We start from the raw sequence: 19,755 nt of genomic DNA on the forward strand, positions 1-19,755 counted from the left end.
CGTGTCTACTGCTGGTTGCATTGGGGCTTACAGCGTGAGGCGAAACATTGAAACATTTAAGTGGCACATAACCTGATCAATTTATAAAAAAATCTAACGAGTGCATTTTCTAAGAATAAAGGAACTGCCTGACGTCACTGGCCATCAAACGTTTGAGAAAACCTTGAAGGTACGATGGCAACCATACATATATTGTAGGTGAACGAAGGAGCTTGCTTTGTTTTGAAGGTTTAGTGAAACCGTACTCTGCCATGTCAAGGATTATTCGCCGGTTTTGGCTTGCAAACTCGTTTCCAGCAGACTGCTTATTTCCTGAAAACCCAGATCATTTGTGATAGGCAATTCCAAAACCAAACCTTTGCCAGGCACATTAAGCCACAAAAACGTTCAGTGGTCAATCACGTCGCGGTTTTACCTACTTAGTCATTTTTTTTTGCACCAAGTGCTCACTATTGGATGAAACTAATGGTATCACAAATCGCTATCTCTTGTTTTAATAAAACAAAGCACTATGCCCCTCGAATGAGAACATATGTGGATCAAGTGGTTTAAGGCATGGGAAGGCTACCAATCTCTAAGAAAACTTAAAAATTCATAAGAATTTTAACTAGCACTGACAAGCTGTGTGAACATTTATTACTTTTCTGGCTACCAAATTCTGAACCAAATTCATGATAAATCTGAAGGCTTACCAAAAGAACAATCCTTAACTGAGTCCAAGGCGATAAAAACGTTTTTTTCTTTTTCGGACAAGGCCATACAATTGAGGAATAGGGATCAGAACATTTTCTCTCCAGACAGTGTACCATTGGTTTGAATTTTTAGGGTAGGGAAGAGGGGGTGTATTTTTTTGTTGTTGTTTGAAGGGTAATGCTGTTTTGGAGCGAGTGTTATACCGATACTTTAGTTTCATCTGACTCTAACTATCACTTTTATCGTAGGTCTTTAACTGACTTTCTATAGTTATAGGAAATATGAATACAGGCAAGAAATCTTGACTCCTCTTCTCGTGTTCACAAAGCCGCGTTTTCGTCAATAGGAAGAGTACACCAATTCACAGGTTTCTTCCCAACTTTCTTCAAATACTCATTAGCTTGAGAGAAGTGTTTGCAGCCCAAGAAACCTCGGTGAGCGGACAGAGGTGAAGGATGAACAGCTTTCAAGACACAGTGCTTCTTCTGCAGAGCATTATAAAATGATTGTTATTGAGAAGTTTGTGGACTAACTGGGTGGTAAGGTTGTTACCTCATTAAACAGACCAAACAAGTCAGTTAAAGTTTTATTACTGTGGCTCTGTGCAAATTTGGCCATAATGTGCAGGAGGAATACGGCCATTTTTAGCAAACGAAAGGAAAAAATAAAAAAAAATTCTAGGCTTGAAGTGAAAGTTATCAAAGGGGTGGGGTGGAATGAACATCCCATTTCCAAGACCATTTTACTCTCCATTCCTACCCCTCTCTTGGCTACTCCCACCTCTGCACTTTTTTTCTGTTGCAAAATTTACAACATTGTAAAATTTTATAATTATTCCTCTCAATTCTCTGTCACAAATGTTATTTTGCCAAGGTCCTGCACCCCTCTCTTTTGTTTCTTATTCCTCCTTCCCTCGTGTTCCTTACTACAATACATAGTTCCACTGTCTTAAGAACACCACACTTCAGTATTAGTTTTTATTCACAGACCTATTTAGTGAGAAGAATCACTTTCTATGGCATAATAGTATGAAGGGAAAGAACTCTGCTTGATAAATTATCCTTGCACTTGATGATTTCATTCAAGATAGAAACACTTTGTCACATTTCAGGCCCCTTTTTACTTGCATGTGTAGACTAAAAAGTTAGAATCACAATACCGGTATATGTGCATAGCTCACGGTCTGTTTCTAGGAGAGATAGAGTTACCACACATGTACATTGGTGATATATTGCAGCAGCCTAGTCCCATATCTGTTTCCAGCTCATTTAGGCCTGGATACTACCTTTGCATGGTGATATCACTGCAGAATAACACTGAGAAAACCTGTTTCAGACTTTACACAGACAATGAGATGAGAGAATGCCCAGGGACTAGGCTGATGTTGCAGTAAAAGCACTCTAGTACCTTGTCAATAAAGCTGCCCTTCTTCTGAGCATATGCGCCCCAGAGTAGGAAAACAACACCACTGAGACTGGAATTAATCCACCTTATTACAGCATCAGTAAACTTTTCCCATCCCTAAAAAGAAATTACACAGCTAGAACTACTATTTCAAGCACAGTGTGATAAGTGACAATTAAGTTCTTGCAATAATTATGGCAATGATTTTCCTCATAGGTGACTAATTTTAAAAGTCAGTCTTGATGGCTGATGCAGGACAGTCTTTGAACACTTTTGATCAGAAATGAACGACAAATGCTTTGCTTTAAAATTGCTTTGAAATTAGGTACACGTTTTAAGGCTGTATCTCATGTGTGCACACATCTCTACAAAAGTACTATGGGCTACCCTTCTCTGGTGTTACAACTGTACAGTTACCCCATTACTGAATTCACAGTGTATCGCAGATTTAACTGCTTTGTATCCACAGGGTTACTGGTGCTTGCTTAAAAGGATGTTGACAAGGTAAATCAAATGAGACAGTAGTGGAATCTTGTATTGTTGAGTGTCACATGTAGACAATCTGCTTTTACTGGAATGATACAAAGGGTAAATCTGGCTACAATCCACAGATATTACATGTAGAACACTAGAGCCCGCACAGAAGAATTGCCAGCTTTCTGTCACTAAAACAATCCCCTGTCAATCTCAGACATAATTTCTACCATTATGAAGAAAAGTACATGCATTACGAAGTCCGTCTTGGTTTCAATCTCACCTTATCTTTATGGGAATTTGCTTGTGAAGCCACAACTGTGAGGCAAGCGTTTAACAACAGAACACCTGTAGAAGAAGACCAAGATGAATGTATTAACCATGATCTTACTTCTAAATCTGCCACTCTGGGTCTGGCATCTTGTTGTGGCAGTGAAGCTTGAGAGCCTTGATGACCCCAAGTGCTACAGCAATTATGACTAGGCAAGGGCTTGTGTCCCTGGTGGGTCCAGCCAAATTTGGTGGAGGGTGAGGAGCCCCATAAAGGACAGCACCAGCCCTTCCAAGTTGAGGGTTTGGCATGGGGCTAATCAGCCCATTCTGTAAACTTTGGGAAAGCAGGGAGTCTTTCAGTTCCTTACTCATTGCTGAGGGTTGTCCAATACACCCAATCTGACTCGATTCGTCTAGGATTGTGGCGATTCGACTCGAGTCGATCGATTCGTTTGCCCTACAGTCGAGCCGTCTAACCGGAAGTCGATTGGCTAGACACTTAGTTAAAACACGGTAAGCCGGCCTTGAGGGAGGGTAGAAAATGTCGACGATTCGACTCGAATCGATCGATTCGTTTGCCTTATTTTCGACCCGTCTTACCGGAAGTCGATTCGCTAGACACTTAGTTAAAAGACGGCTAAGGCGCTATGAGGGAGGGCAGAAATTGTGGACGATTCGACTCGAATCGACTCGAATCGATCGATTCGTTTGCCCTACAGTCAACCCGTCTTACCGGAAGTCGATTCGCTAGACACTTAGTTAAAAGACGGCTAAAGTGCTATCAGAGGGAGGGCAGAAAATGTGGGCGATTCGACTCGATCAATTTGTTTGCCCTACTTTCGACCCGTCTTACCGGAAGTCGGTTCGCTAGACACTTAGTTAAAAGACGGCTAAAGTGCTATCAGAGGGAGGGCAGAAAATGTGGGCGATTCGACTCGAATCGACTCGAATCGATCGATTCGTTTGCCCTACAGTCGACCCGTCTTACCGGAAGTTGATTCGCAAGGCACTTAGTTAAAAGACGGCTAAAGTGCTATCAGAGGGAGGGCAGAAAATGTGGGCGACTCGACTCGATTTGACTCGAATCGATCGATTCGTTTGCCCTACAGTCGACCCGTCTTACCGGAAGTTGATTCGAAAGACACTTAGTTAAAAGACGGCTAAAGTGCTATCAGAGGGAGGGCAGAAAATGTGGGCGATTCGACTCGATTTGACTCGAATCGATCGATTCGTTTGCCCTACAGTCGACCCGTCTTACCGGAAGTCGATTCGCTAGACACTTAGTTAAAAGACGGCTAAAGTGCTATGAGGGAGGGCAGAAAATGTCGGCGATTCAACTCGAATAGACTCAAATCGATCGATTCGTTTGCCCTACAGTCGACCCGTCTTACCGGAAGTCGATTTGCTAGACACTTAATTTAAACACGGTAAGCCGGCCTTAAGGGAGGGTAGAAAATGTCGTCGATTCGACTCGATTCGACTCGAATCGATCGATTCCTTTGCCCTACAGTCGACCCGTCTTACCGGAAGTCGATTCGCTAGACACTTAGTTAAAAGACGGCTAAAGTGCTATCAGAGGGAGGGCAGAAAATGTGGGCGATTCGACTCGAATCGATCGATTCGTTTGCCCTACAGTCGACCCGTCTTACCGGAAGTCGATTTGCTAGACACTTAATTTAAACACGGTAAGCCGGCCTTAAGGGAGGGTAGAAAATGTCGTCGATTCGACTCGATTCGACTCGAATCGATCGATTCGTTTGCCCTACAGTCGACCCGTCTTACCGAAAGTCGATTCGCTAGACACTTAGTTAAAAGACAGCTAAAGTGCTATGAGGAAGGGCAGTAATTGTGGACGATTCGACTCGAATCGACTCGAATCGATCGATTCGTTTGCCCTACAGTCGACCTGTCTTACCGGAAGTTGATTCGCAAGACACTTAGTTAAAAGACGGCTAAAGTGCTATCAGAGGGAGGGCAGAAAATGTGGGCGATTCGACTCGAATCGATCGATTCCTTTGCCCTACTTTCGACCCGTCTTACCGAAAGTCGATTCGCAAGACACTTAGTTAAAAGACGGCTAAAGTGCTATCAGAGGGAGGGCAGAAAATGTGGGCGATTCGACTCGATTCGACTCGAATCGATCGATTCGTTTGCCCTACAGTCGACCCGTCTTACCGGAAGTTGATTCGCAAGACACTTAGTTAAAAGACGGCTAAGGGAGGGCAGAAAATGTGGGCGATTCGACTCGATTCGACTCGAATCGATCGATTCGTTTGCCCTACTTTCGACCCGTCTTACCGAAAGTCGATTCGCTAGACACTTAGTTAAAAGACGGCTAAAGTGCTATGAGGGAGGACAGAAAATGTCGACGATTCGACTCGTATAGACTCGAATCGATCGATTCGTTTGCCTTGCAGTCGACCTGTCTTACCGGAAGTCGATTTGCTAGACACTTAATTAAAACACGGTAAGCCGGCCTCAAGGGAGGGTAGAAAATGTCGTCGATTCGACTCAATTCGACTCGAATCGATCGATTCGTTTGCCCTACAGTCGACCCGTCTTACCGGAAGTCGATTCGCTAGACACTTAGTTAAAAGACGGCTAAAGTGCTTTGATGTATATTTCCTTTCTCGTGACCACGCTCTTTCTCGCGCAAACGCTTCAAGAACGAGGAAGGTTGATGTATATTTTCTTTCTCGTGTCCACGCTCTTTCTCGCGCAAACGCTTTAAGAACGAGCAAGGTTGATGTATATTTCCTTTCTCGTGTACACGCTCTTTCTCGCGCAAACGCTTTAAGAACGAGCAAGGTTGATGTATATTTTCTTTCTCGTGTCCACGCTCTTTCTCGCGCAAACGCTCTAAGAATGAGCAAGGTTGATGTATATTTCCTTTCTCGTGTACACGCTCTTTCTCGTGCAAACGCTTTAAGAACGAGCAAGGTTGATGTATAATTCCTTTCTTGAGCCCGCAAGCGAATCGACTTCCGATAAGACGGGTCGACTGCAAGGGCAAAGGAATCGATCGATTCGAGTCGAATCGAGTCGAATCGTCAACATTTTCTGCCCTCTCCCATAGCCTGCAAGCGAATCAACTTCCGGTAAGACGGGTCGACTGCAAGGGCGAACGAATCGGTCGATTCGAGTCGAATCGTCAACATTTTCTGCCCTCTCTCATAGCCCGCAAGTGAATCGACTTCCGGTAAGACGGGTCGACTGGAAGGGCAAACAAATCGGTCGATTTGAGTCGAATCGTCAACATTTTCTGCCCTCTCTCATAGCCCGCAAGCGAATCGACTTCCGGTAAGACGGATCGACTGCAACGGCAAACGAATCGATCGATAGCGGCCTTGCGAAGCATGTATTTACAACCTGACTTCCGGTGAGTCGAATCGTCTTCGCTTACTGACGATTCGACTCAGATTGGGTGTATTGGACATGCTTGTCATTGCTGGTGTGTTTTTACTCTATAATTTGAGCATTTTTTGAGCATTGCTGCAGTCTATAAACTTTATTATTTTGAAGTAAGAAAACGGGAATCATAAATGAATGCTGATTCATTTAACAATGACATGGTGCCATTATTTTGGCCTTGACTTACCTTGCTTTGCCCAGCCCATGAGGTACCCATGCTTGGGTGCTTGAAAACCTTCAATGTCATTTGCCAGTTCCTTGTAGATATTTACCAAACTAATTAAAATGAAAGAAAGAAATTAACTTGTTCACTTTATATGGTGGTGGCCATCCCTAAGGAGTGACTTTTGTGTAGCAATCATCAGGGATTGTTACTGTGAAGTAAACAAAGAAACAACAAATTCCCCATTTGGTTTTGGTCACTGAGATTTTTGAAATGTTTTAATTTATGTTGAAGTAGGGGATGGGGATCCGATATTCCTGGACAGTATTCTCATTTCTTGTGGTTCTGGGTCGACTTTTCTATTGGATTCTACTGCTTTTATGCAGAGAAGAATGGACTTTGAGGGTTAATTTCTAGACTGCTGGACATTTTTTGGGCCCAGTTTTTACCTTAATAGTTTGTCCTCATCTGTACCTTTACATCACTAATTAGATTTAGATAGAAATTTATTTGTGGGATTTCAACCCATTTTCAAATGGCTTGCCTTTTATTTATAAAACATGACAAAGATAGAGAAGATGAGGCTACTTGCATAATGTTACAGTCTATGTTGATGAAGGCGAATTCAGAAATCCTCAAGTGAAAAAGTTTCGACTTTTCAAATGTTTAAAGTGCTTCATTTGTTCAAACAGTTAAACTTTTGGACATTTGATTTTGTGTGAAAATGTCCAAACAGTTTTGAAGTCAGAGTATGCTGAGAGGTCTTGGAGCTAGGTGTCACTTACATTCTGTATGGTACCTGAACAACAGTTCCTTTCACTTACCTTGGTGGTATAGCAACACCAGGAGGAACACTAAAGCAAAGCCCGTGCGCCTGTCTTGGTCCATGATATGGGTCTTGACCAATGATCACAACTTTGATCTTAAAAAAATAAATTGGCCTTTACATGGGCCTCCAAAAGGTTTCTTACTGGTATATTATAGTTATTGGTTCATTAGATAATGCAATTCCAGAGTTTCGATTGGCTTGCCCAAGGGATGAAAAAAAAAAATGCAGCCATTAAATTGTTTTGTGGTCTTTCTTGCAAAATGAAATCAGCACAATCTACATGTGCCAATATTTCTTGATTGTTTTAAATAAAACAATTACCGGTTTTACTACACATGTGGATATGGGATGACTGTATCCAACTCAGTCCTATGCACCTCATTGGTTCTATCATCTCATATCCAGTATGTCCCCATGAAATTATTAATAAATATTATACCGGTGTCAAAATGGAAACACATAAAAGGGAAAACATTGATGACACCACTAAGTGGGTTTAAAATGATGCAAAAAGTAACAATCAGCAGATTAATACCACATAAATAAACACATTTCTCTTGTTCAATTCTTGAGAGCAAAAAGGGGGACCTTCTACATGTACATGCAATTCTTGAATGAACATTTGTCTGTAGGGTTGCCTATCCACTTCCCCTTTAGTATGCGAACAGGTTCCCAAGTAGGGAGCGAGAAGGAAAGGGAGGGAGGCTCCCTACCTTTCTTTCTCGCCCCCAGACTGAGCTCGGCTGGCTCCCCTTGCCAATTTTTCTCTTCACCCTATACCCCGCTTGGAAACCTGTTTGCAGGCTACTCTCCCCTCAGCCACCTACCTGATGTATGTCACACTGGAGAGTCCAGCTGAATACATCTTTTTCTGTGATGGGTAAAAAAAGAAATTTAGATACAAAGGAAAAGTCACACCATAAGCATTTAAGTGGCCCATACATGTTCAGCTTGAGCTGAACCCAACTTCCACATCATTATGAAGCAACTTGGATTACTATGCCCCTCCCCCTCCTATGCCCCAACTGCATTACTACCTCCACCCCCACTCCGATGGTGATGTTTGTCTATTACAGGGTTATTCTGTGAGCACTTTAACCACAATACATGTACAACCGGGTGAAGAGACCAGGGCAATGTGTCACGTAGTTTATTGTTTAAGAAAATAACACAGCGATACAGAGACCAACCTAACCTAGGGGGGAGGGGTGCTTGCCGTTGTATTCCTACCTGCAGGATATACCGTCTTGCGTGATCTTTCCTCCTTGACAAAATTGGTCAGCTGATGAAAGAAATAAGCACGTTATGAGCTTATTTTCAATTATAGCTAAACGCTCGACTTGCCGTTGTTTATGAAATCTTGTACTGTACGCCGATCAAACATACCTTCACAAAGTATTCCTTGCTAAATTCTGATGCTAAGGCTTTTCTCCACGAATCTCCGAAGAACTGAGGGCTTTTATTTTCAAGTAATCTCTTTTTTGCTGCCTTTCGATTGGCCTCCATACGCTCTCTCTGTTCTGGTGAAAGATTTGACAAGGGTCGACTCGCAATTGATTCAGGCGAGCTAGGATCTTCTGTCTTCGAGGACTTCCTTTGCGGCGAATCGGTATTCACATCAGCGTTATCTGCGCGTCGTTTGGTGCCTGCAGTGTTGAAAAAGCTCGAAATCTTCTTCTGATTTGACATTTTAGCTTCGTCTTGGTTAAATGGGTCAAAATCGAACAGCAAATCGTCAGGAGGATGACTCCAAAACAAGAGCTGCTTTAGCGCTTATTTTCCCGCCAATGTCTCGTGGCCCTTTAACCAATCAGAATTTAGTTGAGTGAGAAGCCGGTGAAGCCTGGAACAGAGAGAAGAAAGTTATCCGCCATCTTGGATTTCGTCGTGGGGTTCTGAACATGTTCCGAATCAAAAGCGCAAGGGGAACGGTGTTTCAGACGTTTGCAAAGATATCAAGACCTGCTCCTTCAAAGGTTTGTTTTCAGTATACAAGAGGTGGAAGTGGAATGTCTGAATTTGCTTAGTTGTTGAGAAATTTTAGCCTGAAGTTGCATGCATGCGCGATCATTGCATTATAATATTTAGCTTATAAGCTTAATATTAAGCTTATAATCTCCGTTCTCTTGTTTTGGTTATTTCTAAGGGACGAACATCTTCAACGAGTAGATCATTTCATTCAGAATTACGAAGATGTAAATCAACAACACCAACTGCCCCGAAGTAAGTTACATAAGTTTCACTTATTAAAATAATTTTATTATAATTAATCTTACATGTGTAGCTTAATAAATCAATGAGTTATAAGTCGTACTACTTTTACAACAGAATCTACGAGTGAGAGCATTAGTACCGGTTTAAATGTATGTTATATTTATTTCCCTTTCAAGCATGCATTGGCCATGAAATGGTGCTGCAATTCCTGAATGTGGGGATGAATTGACAAAAATAAATGCCCCATGGGGGAGGGGTGGGAAGAAGGACAGGTAATGGGTACACTGATACAAATAGTTAATCATGTGCAATCCTTGAACCTTCTGGTTTGAAAACTTTGTTCTCACGCATACTATTGATCCTAAATTTCCCTTGTAATGCCTTGAAGTTCTGGACACTCTGGACAATACAGTACCGCTCAAAAGTAAGTTACCAGTCTCGTCTCGTTTCTCGCGAGATGAGAATCTCGTATCGCGAGACGAGAATCTCGTATCGAGAGACGAGAGTCTCGTCTCGAGAGACGAGAGTCTCGTCTCGCGAAATTTTGGAATATTACCGAGTTTCTCGTGAGAAGAACTAATGACTGAATTTCTCGCGCACTTGTCTTGTGTTGCTTTTATTTACACTGTATGCCGTTTTTAAAACGGCCTGTGCCAACGGTGGTTGATTCCGTGGACAAGTAAGTTCGCATTATCAGAGCTTATGTGATTCGAGACAATTTTGTCTTCATTCAGTTCAAAGGTTTCGATTCGCGCACAGTGTAAGAGATGATTTATTTCTTCCGTCACTTCGAAGGTTTCGTTTTAGCGAGCTCGCCGACATATCAATTTGCAATTGAAACTTTCCCGCACACACAATTCCTACATAAAAAATCCCAGCCTTATTAAAGTCAAGTTCTGTGCCTGTATCTATTAAACAGTTTTTTGAAATAATAACCCTGACACTTACAATGTTTTTCAATTTCACTGCGGTTCGAATTTGCATACATGTACATGTATCGTGCTTTGCAAACCGCTATTGAATCGAACTTCTTTGCGGTTGCAAAGGCTTTTTTTGCCAAGAAAAAACAAAGTTGTGTATAAAGAAAATCGAAAACAGAAACGTTGTTGAAGAGCTAGCGTAAAATGCGTAGTTCTAGTTCAGAATTGATTTCAGTTTATTGTGCACCGAATTTGCATATCGACAACGCCAAGATATCAAAGGTTACCGCGCCGCGCTTACATCTCAACCTTCAAAAACCGCAAAGTCGTCGCTCGATTGACACTTACATTTTAGCCACAACCCTTGGCCACAACCCATTATTTAAAAGTAACAGATAGGTTTTTTAAATGCAAATCACATGTAAGTTTTCGTATATTTGTTTCACGCCTATGTAATACGCAAATAATCTCTAGCACACGTACAACAGAGGCCGCAACAGTCTAACTGGTCATCACCAGCCCTATAAAGTGTATGTGTTTGTGGGGTTTTTTTTTTCTAAATCCCTGAGAGAATAAAAGATATAAAAACATACACAGCATTTACAATCTCTTCTACACGAAGACGCTTTATTAGGTTCTGCAAATTTATTAGCTGCGATAACCCGACGTGCCACCTCCGAATAAATGCGCAATGACAGATTGATCAGTTCGGTTATCTTTGCAGCCGTCGTTCGCTTACATCGTTGAATCGCTCTGTAGAGGTCTAAATCACAAAGTACAGTGTATATACAAACACATTAAGTCCTCGATCAGTCGGTAAGTCGCTTAACAAAGCAAGCTCGATTTTGTTTGCAACCTGGTTCATGATCGATAAGCTTGCGACCGAACTCCATAATTCAGCTTGCTGCGTGACAAGGGCGTCCTGCCGTATCAACAACACCGACACTCAACTTGATATTCTCGCGAAACTCTCGCGAGAAAAGTCAAGCCTAAGTAAATGTACTTACAGTTTTTTCACCCTCTCGCGAGACGAGTGTCTCATCTCTCGATACGAGAATCTCGTATCGCGAGACGAGAATCTCGTATCGCGAGATGAGAATCGCGTCTCGTGAGAAGGTGGTAACTTTTGAGCGGTACTGTACAAAGCGTTCTTATATATTCTACATCAGGGCAATTCTCATTCGACTTTGAAATTTGGTTTCCATAAGTATTCATTATTTCTTTTTTCATCCACCACTTGATAAAAAGATCAAAACAAAGACTCTTTCTTTTATTTGGTGGGATTTGACCGCAAAATTGAATTATTTGCCGCAAGTGTATTTTGGTATACCGGTAACAAAAACAAGTAGTAAGAAGTTTACAATCTCATAGACAGGAAAATAAACTGTGGACCAGTTTAATATATCCCTCTTGCTTGCCTTGAAATGAACCTTCAGTGCCTGCTAAATAAAAGAAAATAGTTAACTTTTGGACTTGTCTGTGAGAAACAGTGTGTCTTCTTTCCTTGAGGTAGTCATTGAATGCTTATTTTTCTTTAAGAAATTCTTTGTCCTTTACCCACAAGGGCAACAAAAGGTTCCTCAACTTGGAAGATAGCAGGAGGAGTGGCTGCCGTCAGTGGTGGAAGCCTAGCAGCATTGACATTAGGTTATCACTACAGTACAGAGTTTCGTCGACTGGTACATGAGAATCTTCCAGTTATTGAACCTCTACTTAGTTCTTTGGATTCATATATAGATAATGTTGGAAACAAACAGACATCTGCTAATCTTCAAGGAGATGCTGGAAGTCTCCCATCTGCAGGTGGGCCTTTGGACCTTAGTCTTTCAACTCCAAAGGTGAGATGACAACATTTCATATTTTCTACAATGAGTGCATTTTGTGTTAAAAGTCTTCTATCATGGATACATTGTACACAATTATGTTTTTAAAAAATTTTCACCAGTCAGATAACGGATAACAAGATGCCCCTGTCAAAAATAAAAAAAAAATATGCTGTAAATATAAAAATTAATTTAAAAAAATGGCATTGCGTCATGAACTGTGTTTACAGTGAGGATGTATAATTGATGTGTGAACGCCCTTACACAATCATGTAAATGCCCTTTCTTCTGTTACATGTACATTTAAATGTCTCCCCTGAATTAAGCTCTCACAGTAAGAGTTGTGGTGTAGAGTGGCAATATCAGATGGTTTATTGGCAAAACATCGCTATATTTTTCAAGGTACATGTACTGTCATGTTAATGGGCAGGCTTTGCAAAAGGATTATTCTGCCTTATTGGTTAAATTTCTTTAATTACCATTTTCATACACAAAATGTCGCCAGACCACCATGGAAACAATGTCAAGTGAATTCCTAAAGAAAAAATTAGCCACTATCAGTTTTTACTCATTTTATGAAAGATACAAGAAAGTAACTTGTAAATCATTGTGGAACCAATTTCCATTTGCAATCAGGCAATCCACTCATAGCCAAACGCATTTCAGTTTATTACTCTCTGTGCACCATCATAGTAACTTTAAGACAGTGAACGTTTTGACCATTAGTTATAGGTTTCAGTTGGTGACAGTGTTACTTTAAGGTTTTCGAAGTGTTGCTTCATGTAAAAATAAGTGACAGACCCTTTAAAACTAAAAAGAGAAATATTTCTTGGCAGTGAAGTGTAAATACACTGTACATGTACATGTAAACAGCAGTTGTCTTATGTATATCACCCAAAGGTGTCATGAAGATGATGATGGTGTTTAAACATAAACCTCATGTTTTGTTGTTTTGCTAGGGTGATGATTTGTCTCTAAGAAAACCTGTTAAACCCATTGTTGGGAATCAAGAGCCAGTTGCATCTCTGTCGTCAGTTGATCAAACAGGTATTTCAGCTGTGGATCTTGCAATAGCCAAGTCAGTTGAGAATGAAGCAAGGCAGGGCATTAATCAAACAGAGATCAAAACTGAGGCTTCTCAGGACACTGCAACCATAAAACAACCAAAGGTTGGAGGTGGAAAAGTAGAGTCTCCGACAGCAGCAGTGTCAGTGTTAGATCATGTGGGAGTATCCTCTGTTGACCTTGATATCGCTGCATCTGTCGAGAAGGAAGTTGAATCCCTGAAGCCAGCTGAAGTGGCAGAAAAATCAGAAGAAGTTTCTGAAAAAGGAAAAGATGTTGAAATTCATGAAACCAAAGGTATGATAACATGGATTTGACTTAATTTCATCAATATAATTATTTTCATTGGCCGTTAAAGCCCGGATATCAATGTGCATTTTCCCCCACTGTTCTTTGTGTGTAGTTGAGAGAATGTATTTAAACATCAAGACATTTTACATTGTATCTTTGGTGATAATTGCCTTTCTTCTTATGACATTGTTTGATGAAGCGATGATGTTAAAGGAGGAAGTCCGTGTTTGCTATTAGGGTTCATATGACTGTTGAGGGTTGAAACTAATAAGATTCTATAAGATCCTATTTAGGATCTTATTGTGTAGGATCTTACAGACTGCTGGTTAAAAATTGCCAGTTTTTGATTTACACATGTAAATTATGCTGGCCAAACTTAGCCAAGGCTCAGGTTGGTTGCATACTTATTAGTCTTGAACTGGTTAACAAATAAAATTATTCTCTTATCACTTTACATGGCAGAAGTGGACACAACTCTGACGGAAAAAGAGGTTGAAGCCATGGTTGATCAGACTGCCATGGAACTCATGGTCCATCAGGCTATGGGCAAGTTGAAGGTCATAGGTCAAGATGCTGTAGAGGCACAGCAGAAAGCCGCAGCAGCAATAAAGGCACATGTTGAACAGCTAAAGGCTGCTCTCTCTCAATCACGAAAGGAAGGAAGTCTGAAGGATCTCAGTGATGTGGTGTTAAACTCTCAAAAGACAGCCACAGATTGTGTTGCTACTGCCAAAGCTGCACAGGTACATGTAACGATCATTCTTTGAACCTTTTTGATTTTTTGTGCCTGTATTATTTTGTCCTCAGTCAGTGATGCTTGTTGATTCTACAAGCACTGGTTGCCTCTGACAAAGATCTCAAACATGCCTACTGCTAATTTTGATATTAGTCAGGTTGACTGGGTAAATTGTCCTCCATAAAGAGATTAAATAGTTGATGTTCTGAGTAGTTCATTTATTTGCTTTAGCAAAAGGTAGCACTTGAAACATCAGGTTTTGAACCTCTTTGCGCTCCAGCCAACTATGATTGATATCAAATTGTTAAATATTCAGGTGCTTACATGTAGCTTCCCTACTGAAGCAGCACCTCAGTTCCTTAAGAAACTGATGTCTTCATGTCTCCCTTCCAAGGTCAAATGAATTGTGAGACTGTTCTCTTTTCCATTCATAATATATTAATTTTTTGTTTGTTTCTGCAGATAAAGGTGAATGAAGAAGTAGAAAAGTTACATTCAATCATCAAAGAAGCTGAAGCAGCTGGTGCCAAAGATGCAGGAACCACTGCAACAGCAGAGGCAGCTCGTGTAAGCTATGATGTTCAGAAAGCAGCATTAGACATGCAGCAGTCTGAAGCAGAGGCTGCGGTGCTTGACGGACATCAAAAGGACTTACAAGACAATAAGGAGGTGTTTAAGAAGGAGCTACTAGATATTATACCTGGTGCACTGACAGGGGAGACTTCTGAGGGAGATGAAGAGAAAAAAGTGAGGTGAGGAGTCTTTACAGAACTGTAGCTACACAGTACCTGAGCACAACACTTTATCTAAAATGTTTGCACAAGTAAAAGTAATTGTTATTGATAGGCTTGAAGGGAGGGGGGGCTATCTGTAGTTACATATATGTTGCTTTTATTTATTTTTATTTTTGTTATTTATAAGCTTCGCCAGAGAATGACTTGTGCTTTTAACTTGACTCTTGCATGTTGTGTTAATTGTTTTGATCAATTTAGCTTCTTTTCCCCCAGTTACACGTACAGCACATTGCTTTCTCACTCTCTTGGATTTAACAATACGTATGATTAATTGCTAGCAAGTCCTCTCTTGGTGACCAATTGACCCACATGTACATGTGGGTAAATCTAAAAAAAGTAGACCGCGGACAAAAAAGTCATTCCAGTAATTTAGTATTAAAAGGTGAAGAACTGTTGAATACACTACAAAACGGACCATATAAAGCCTACACGTACCTACTGGCTACAGCTATATGCGGCTGTAGGTCTTTTTTGTTTGGTGTATGCTTATATGTACAGTGTACTTAGGTGTAATGTTGCAATGGTGGTAAGGGGTAAACCTTTCTGTCTATAGGTTGTTGGTTCTCATAATCCAAATTGTCCATCATTTGTGTCCTTAGTACTAGCAGCACAACATTTATTTGTACCCTTCACATTCACATTGCCGCAATAACCACCATAATCACCCACGACTTGTGCCCGTCTGACGTTGTAGCTCACTTGGTTCAACAATGGATGATTAAATCTGGGGGTTGTGGGTTTGATTACTGCTGAGGTCGAAGATTTTTTCTCTGCCTCGTATGGTCTCCCATTTCCTTACTAGGGCTAACGCTCATTGGGAAAATCATGGGTTCAATTTAGCACTTTAACATACACTGCAGAGTTAAGGCTGTTACCCTACATGTATGCTAAGTGTACATGTATTAAGCTTTCTATCACCTGTTGCTCTTGCTATCAGATCAGAGTCAGTGCTATTGGCGTATGCACGCAAGAGACTTGATCAGCTGACTCAGGAGCTGGCCAGTTACCATGCTGAAGAGCAGAAGAGATTAGAGAACTCGCTTAAGGTGCAGCGCGAAGAGGATGCTAAACTAACTGAACTTAAACTCAAGCAAGAAGCAGAAAGAATGACGGCTGAGTTTGAAACAAACTTGAGGAAGAAGGTAAGAAAGTGGCAAGTGACAGCTAGGAATTCGTGCTTCTTATCTTCCTGTCCGTAGCGCGGAGTTTAACCAGTTTAACCCCTAATGTCAAAGAACAAATTCTCCTGTCTTGTCCTCATACTTTTCTTCTAAAAGTACTGGGGAGAAGTTCAAGAAAATTCACCTTGAGTGATAATATCCCTAATTCTCATGACCTCAGGGGTTGAATAAGCATTGATATTACAAGGAGAAATTTGATGCTGATCACTGTTAGGGCTTAAAGGGTAAACAAACTTGGTTGATCACAGTAATTCACTTAGTTTTACCCGATGGTTGTTATTAGTGTAACCTGAAGTGTACATGTATATTCATTTGACCACCGTTTACCGCTCGTTTGCGATTTACACTATGTTTTACGAACCGGCGAAATCAATCAAACGTTGTTTAGGTAAAAAAAAAAAGTCTTTGATGTTGAAATAAAATGTCATTCTATATCATATTGTTATTTAAACTTAGTGGCCGAATAAATCAGTCAAAATTTTTCACAGTTTTTTCGCAGAAATTTTTCCGTAGAAAGGAAATACAAAGTTACTGTATTATTCACTTGAATGTCGTAACGCAAGCGAGTTGGCATCGTACCTCATACGTTGCAGGAAAAGATTTGCCTTTGCCAATTTGGTCACTGTACGTGTATTTAATTAACAGTGTATTTTTCGCGGTAAAATATATGTTCATACTCGAATTTTTGTTTTTCTCAGTTTTTGTACGGGTATCATTGGATATCGCTAACATTTTACCGACCAACTTTTTGACGATTTTGCAAATAATTATTGTTAACCCCGCAAGAAAGTCAGTAGGGTTGTTTACAGTTGTTTATCTGCAGCTTTCTCTTTCTGTCCTTGACAGGAAGCGGGGTTAGCAGCAAAACACGAGGCTTCCCTCCGTCAGCAGTTGAGGCGCCAAGCGGCGGCCTACAGTGATCACCTGGCTGAAGTACTGCGTGTTCAGGCAGCTGAACTGGAAGGAAGGTTAGTAATGGAACGAACTACTATTTGTCTGCCTAACGTATTCAAGAGTTTCCACCTAGAAACTGTCAAGTCATCTTAACTGTCCTAGAGTCACATTATTGTGTCCAGTTTGGCTCATTTCCGAAATTAAAACAAAACAAAGCAGAGCAAAGTAAACAATACAAATTGAAACAAGACAAATAACAAACGATGGCAAATAAAACAGAATAAAACAAAACTAACGCAAAGAACTGAAAACAGCAAAAACAAAAAAGGAAAAGAAGAGGGAAAATGTTCCTCGTTAGAAATTGGATTGTAAGAATAAAACGCATAACTTACAGTAGTAGGAAAACATACAAGGATAGCAATATTGCTTACATGTTCAGTTACCTTTTTCAATTTATACTTTGCTACATCAGTGTTCTACGTTGTCACTTTCTACAGTGGGTTTTTGGGGGAAGAGAAACAGGTGAGCCGTTTCTCTGCTTACATGTTCAGTTACCTTTTTCAATTTATACTTTGCTACATCAGTGTTCTACGTTGTCACTTTCTACAGTGGGTTTTTGGGGGAAGAGAAACAGGTGAGCCGTTTCTCTTTCGAATTCATCGAGCAGTGATTCCTATTCAATTTTAGTTTTATTTTCGTTTGAGGAGTTTGTCTTGCTGGCAGGATAGGCTTCCTGCTTTTATCAGATTTATTACACCCATTTTGAAATCTCTAGTGATCCTTGCAATCTGATTGACTCTCAACAGTGAGATTTATTCACGAACTGCACTATTTGTTTGCTCTAAATCGCTTTCTTTTTTTATCCCATCAAAATGAAAATGAAATAATAATAACCAATCATATTTTATGGCTTACCTGCACTAGCCAACTGTGTGATTTTAAAATAGGTGTAATAAAGTGGTAATTGAACTTCGTGTCGTGCAATTTTGGTGTGAAGTCATACTTGTGATTTCAAATCGAACTCGCGCTGTGCGCGCGTTCGATTTTGAAATCACGCGTATGATTTCAGACCAAATTGCACTCCACTCGGTTCAATTACCTTTATAAATCATTTTCGCGGCTTAATCGGTTGATTATTGTAGAAACCGCAATTCCGAAAAATCTTAACAGAAATGCAACAACTTTTTCAGACACAAGGAAGACTTGCAACAAAAGTTGAACGCTGAAAAGTCAGCGTTTGAGACGCAACTCAGTGGCGCCCTCGCTCACTTGCGAGGCGTTGAAGCAGTGGTAGAAGGCCGAGCAGAAATCGAGAAACAAAACAGGCAATCTCAAAAGCTGTGGGCTGCATGCCAGTCACTGAGCACAGCTATCGACAAAGGTGCTGAACAACTCACACCTCTGCTGCCTCAGCTTACAGCTATCCACGAGGCCGCAGCTGATGATCCTCTGGTGAACCAGGTTTTGAGATCTTTACCGGAGGAGGCAGTGACGCGAGGGGTACTAAATGAGGAGAGTGTTAGGCGTCGCTTTTACAAAGTGCGAAGATGGTGTCGCCGTGTGGCTATGATAGGAGACAACGGTGCTTCCCCTTGGACTCATCTCTTGTCGTATTTTCAGTCTTTTTTCATTTTTGATTCGTTCGACCCTAGAAAAGAAGGAGAACTTATAGACGTTGAAAATGCAGACACTTTCGATCTCCTTGCGCGCGCAGATTATTACCTGCGCCATGGGGATCTGGAGCTAGCAACGCGATTGGTAAATCAGCTAAGCGGCGAGCCCCGAAAGGTAGCGCGTGATTGGCTGCTTGAAGCTCGGCTGCTTTTGGAAACGAGGCAGGCTGCCAATTTGTTGACTGCATATGCCGCTGTTTTGGGAACAGCGGGCACGGATTAGTTAATCTAGGGTGATTCGTCTATTTACTATTCTTGAGGGACAGTCTTGGCAAGTTGTCATTAGAGGCAACTTATACACAGACGTCCTTGGAGCTCGGACGGAAACCGGAAGTGAATTTTTTTTCCTTTCGGAGGATTCTGGGGTCATCACAGTTGTAATGGCAGGCCGCTGGACACCAAAAGAGAAGTCTTTCAGTCAACAGAGGGAACATTTCACTTCCGGCTTCCGGCTGCCGGCTGTGCTTTAAAGTCATGGCGATCGCATCAAAAATGATATTGAAGAAATTGAAAGTTTTTAAGTTACATCTTAGCTTAGCGTGTTGCCATAGTTGGTTTAAATATATTGAAACTTTTATAGAAATAAATGGTAACTCACGGATTAACAGATCAAATTACTTCAGTCCTGAATCTTTCCATTGAAACGTTGACATGCAATTTTTTTATTCATACGGACAATGTTGATTCCTTTTAATCCCAAGACCTTTGAAGACAAAATTCAACAAAAATCCCAAATTCGATGTTTTAAAATACTGAAAAAATAAACTGCATCACAGTACAGTACTGCAGAAATAAACCAGATCTCAGTTTTTTACTGACCCAGGTAGATCTGACTAAAAGATAACTGCTGAAGAATATTCCCTTGAATAGTGGTGCCGTAGGATTTCTTCAACACGCGGGGCTCAAGCGAGCGACAC

At 40.9% G+C, this 19,755-nt stretch overlaps 2 protein-coding genes across 2 annotated transcripts; one reads left to right on the forward strand and one right to left on the reverse strand.

Annotated features, from left to right (window-relative positions):
• Nucleotides 1-862: 862 nt before the first annotated feature.
• LOC146472572 (uncharacterized) lies at nucleotides 863-9,025 on the reverse strand. Its single transcript, XM_085119470.1, has 8 exons — nucleotides 8,634-9,025; nucleotides 8,478-8,529; nucleotides 8,075-8,118; nucleotides 7,243-7,340; nucleotides 6,443-6,531; nucleotides 2,855-2,919; nucleotides 2,101-2,214; nucleotides 863-1,178 (listed from the first exon to the last, which is right to left on the reverse strand). The coding sequence occupies exons 1-8, from the start codon at nucleotides 8,934-8,936 to the stop codon at nucleotides 1,014-1,016; spliced, it is 930 nt and encodes a 309-aa protein (XP_084975596.1). The 5' UTR covers nucleotides 8,937-9,025; the 3' UTR covers nucleotides 863-1,013.
• Nucleotides 9,026-9,102: 77 nt separating this feature from the next.
• On the forward strand, nucleotides 9,103-19,505 carry LOC146472573 (MICOS complex subunit MIC60-like). The gene is made up of 9 exons (XM_085119328.1): nucleotides 9,103-9,223; nucleotides 9,394-9,470; nucleotides 11,946-12,219; nucleotides 13,164-13,566; nucleotides 14,023-14,303; nucleotides 14,759-15,048; nucleotides 16,028-16,232; nucleotides 17,118-17,239; nucleotides 18,356-19,505. Exons 1-9 carry the CDS (start codon nucleotides 9,149-9,151, stop codon nucleotides 19,059-19,061), a joined length of 2,433 nt encoding a protein of 810 aa, XP_084975454.1. The 5' UTR covers nucleotides 9,103-9,148; the 3' UTR covers nucleotides 19,062-19,505.
• Nucleotides 19,506-19,755: the final 250 nt, after the last annotated feature.

The sequence above is a fragment of the Pavona decussata genome, unplaced genomic scaffold, assembly GCF_977016875.1.
Source record: "Pavona decussata unplaced genomic scaffold, jaPavDecu1.1 SCAFFOLD_98, whole genome shotgun sequence".
Lineage (NCBI taxonomy): Eukaryota > Metazoa > Cnidaria > Anthozoa > Scleractinia > Agariciidae > Pavona > Pavona decussata.

What these genes read in the sequence shown, in the direction of transcription:
- LOC146472572 (XM_085119470.1), bottom strand. Translation starts at nt 8,936, where the DNA reads ATGTCAAATCAGAAGAAGATTTCGAGCTTTTTCAACACTGCAGGCACC. An exon ending in GCAAGGAATACTTTGTGAAG is followed by an intron (nt 8,530 to 8,633) that starts GTATGTTTGATC and finishes TTCTTTCATCAG; the next exon opens with CTGACCAATTTTGTCAAGGA. An exon ending in CAAATTCCCATAAAGATAAG is followed by an intron (nt 2,215 to 2,854) that starts GTGAGATTGAAA and finishes ATTTCTTTTTAG; the next exon opens with GGATGGGAAAAGTTTACTGA.
- LOC146472573 (XM_085119328.1), top strand. Translation starts at nt 9,149, where the DNA reads ATGTTCCGAATCAAAAGCGCAAGGGGAACGGTGTTTCAGACGTTTGCA. An exon ending in CTACTGCCAAAGCTGCACAG is followed by an intron (nt 14,304 to 14,758) that starts GTACATGTAACG and finishes TTGTTTCTGCAG; the next exon opens with ATAAAGGTGAATGAAGAAGT. An exon ending in GATGAAGAGAAAAAAGTGAG is followed by an intron (nt 15,049 to 16,027) that starts GTGAGGAGTCTT and finishes TCTTGCTATCAG; the next exon opens with ATCAGAGTCAGTGCTATTGG.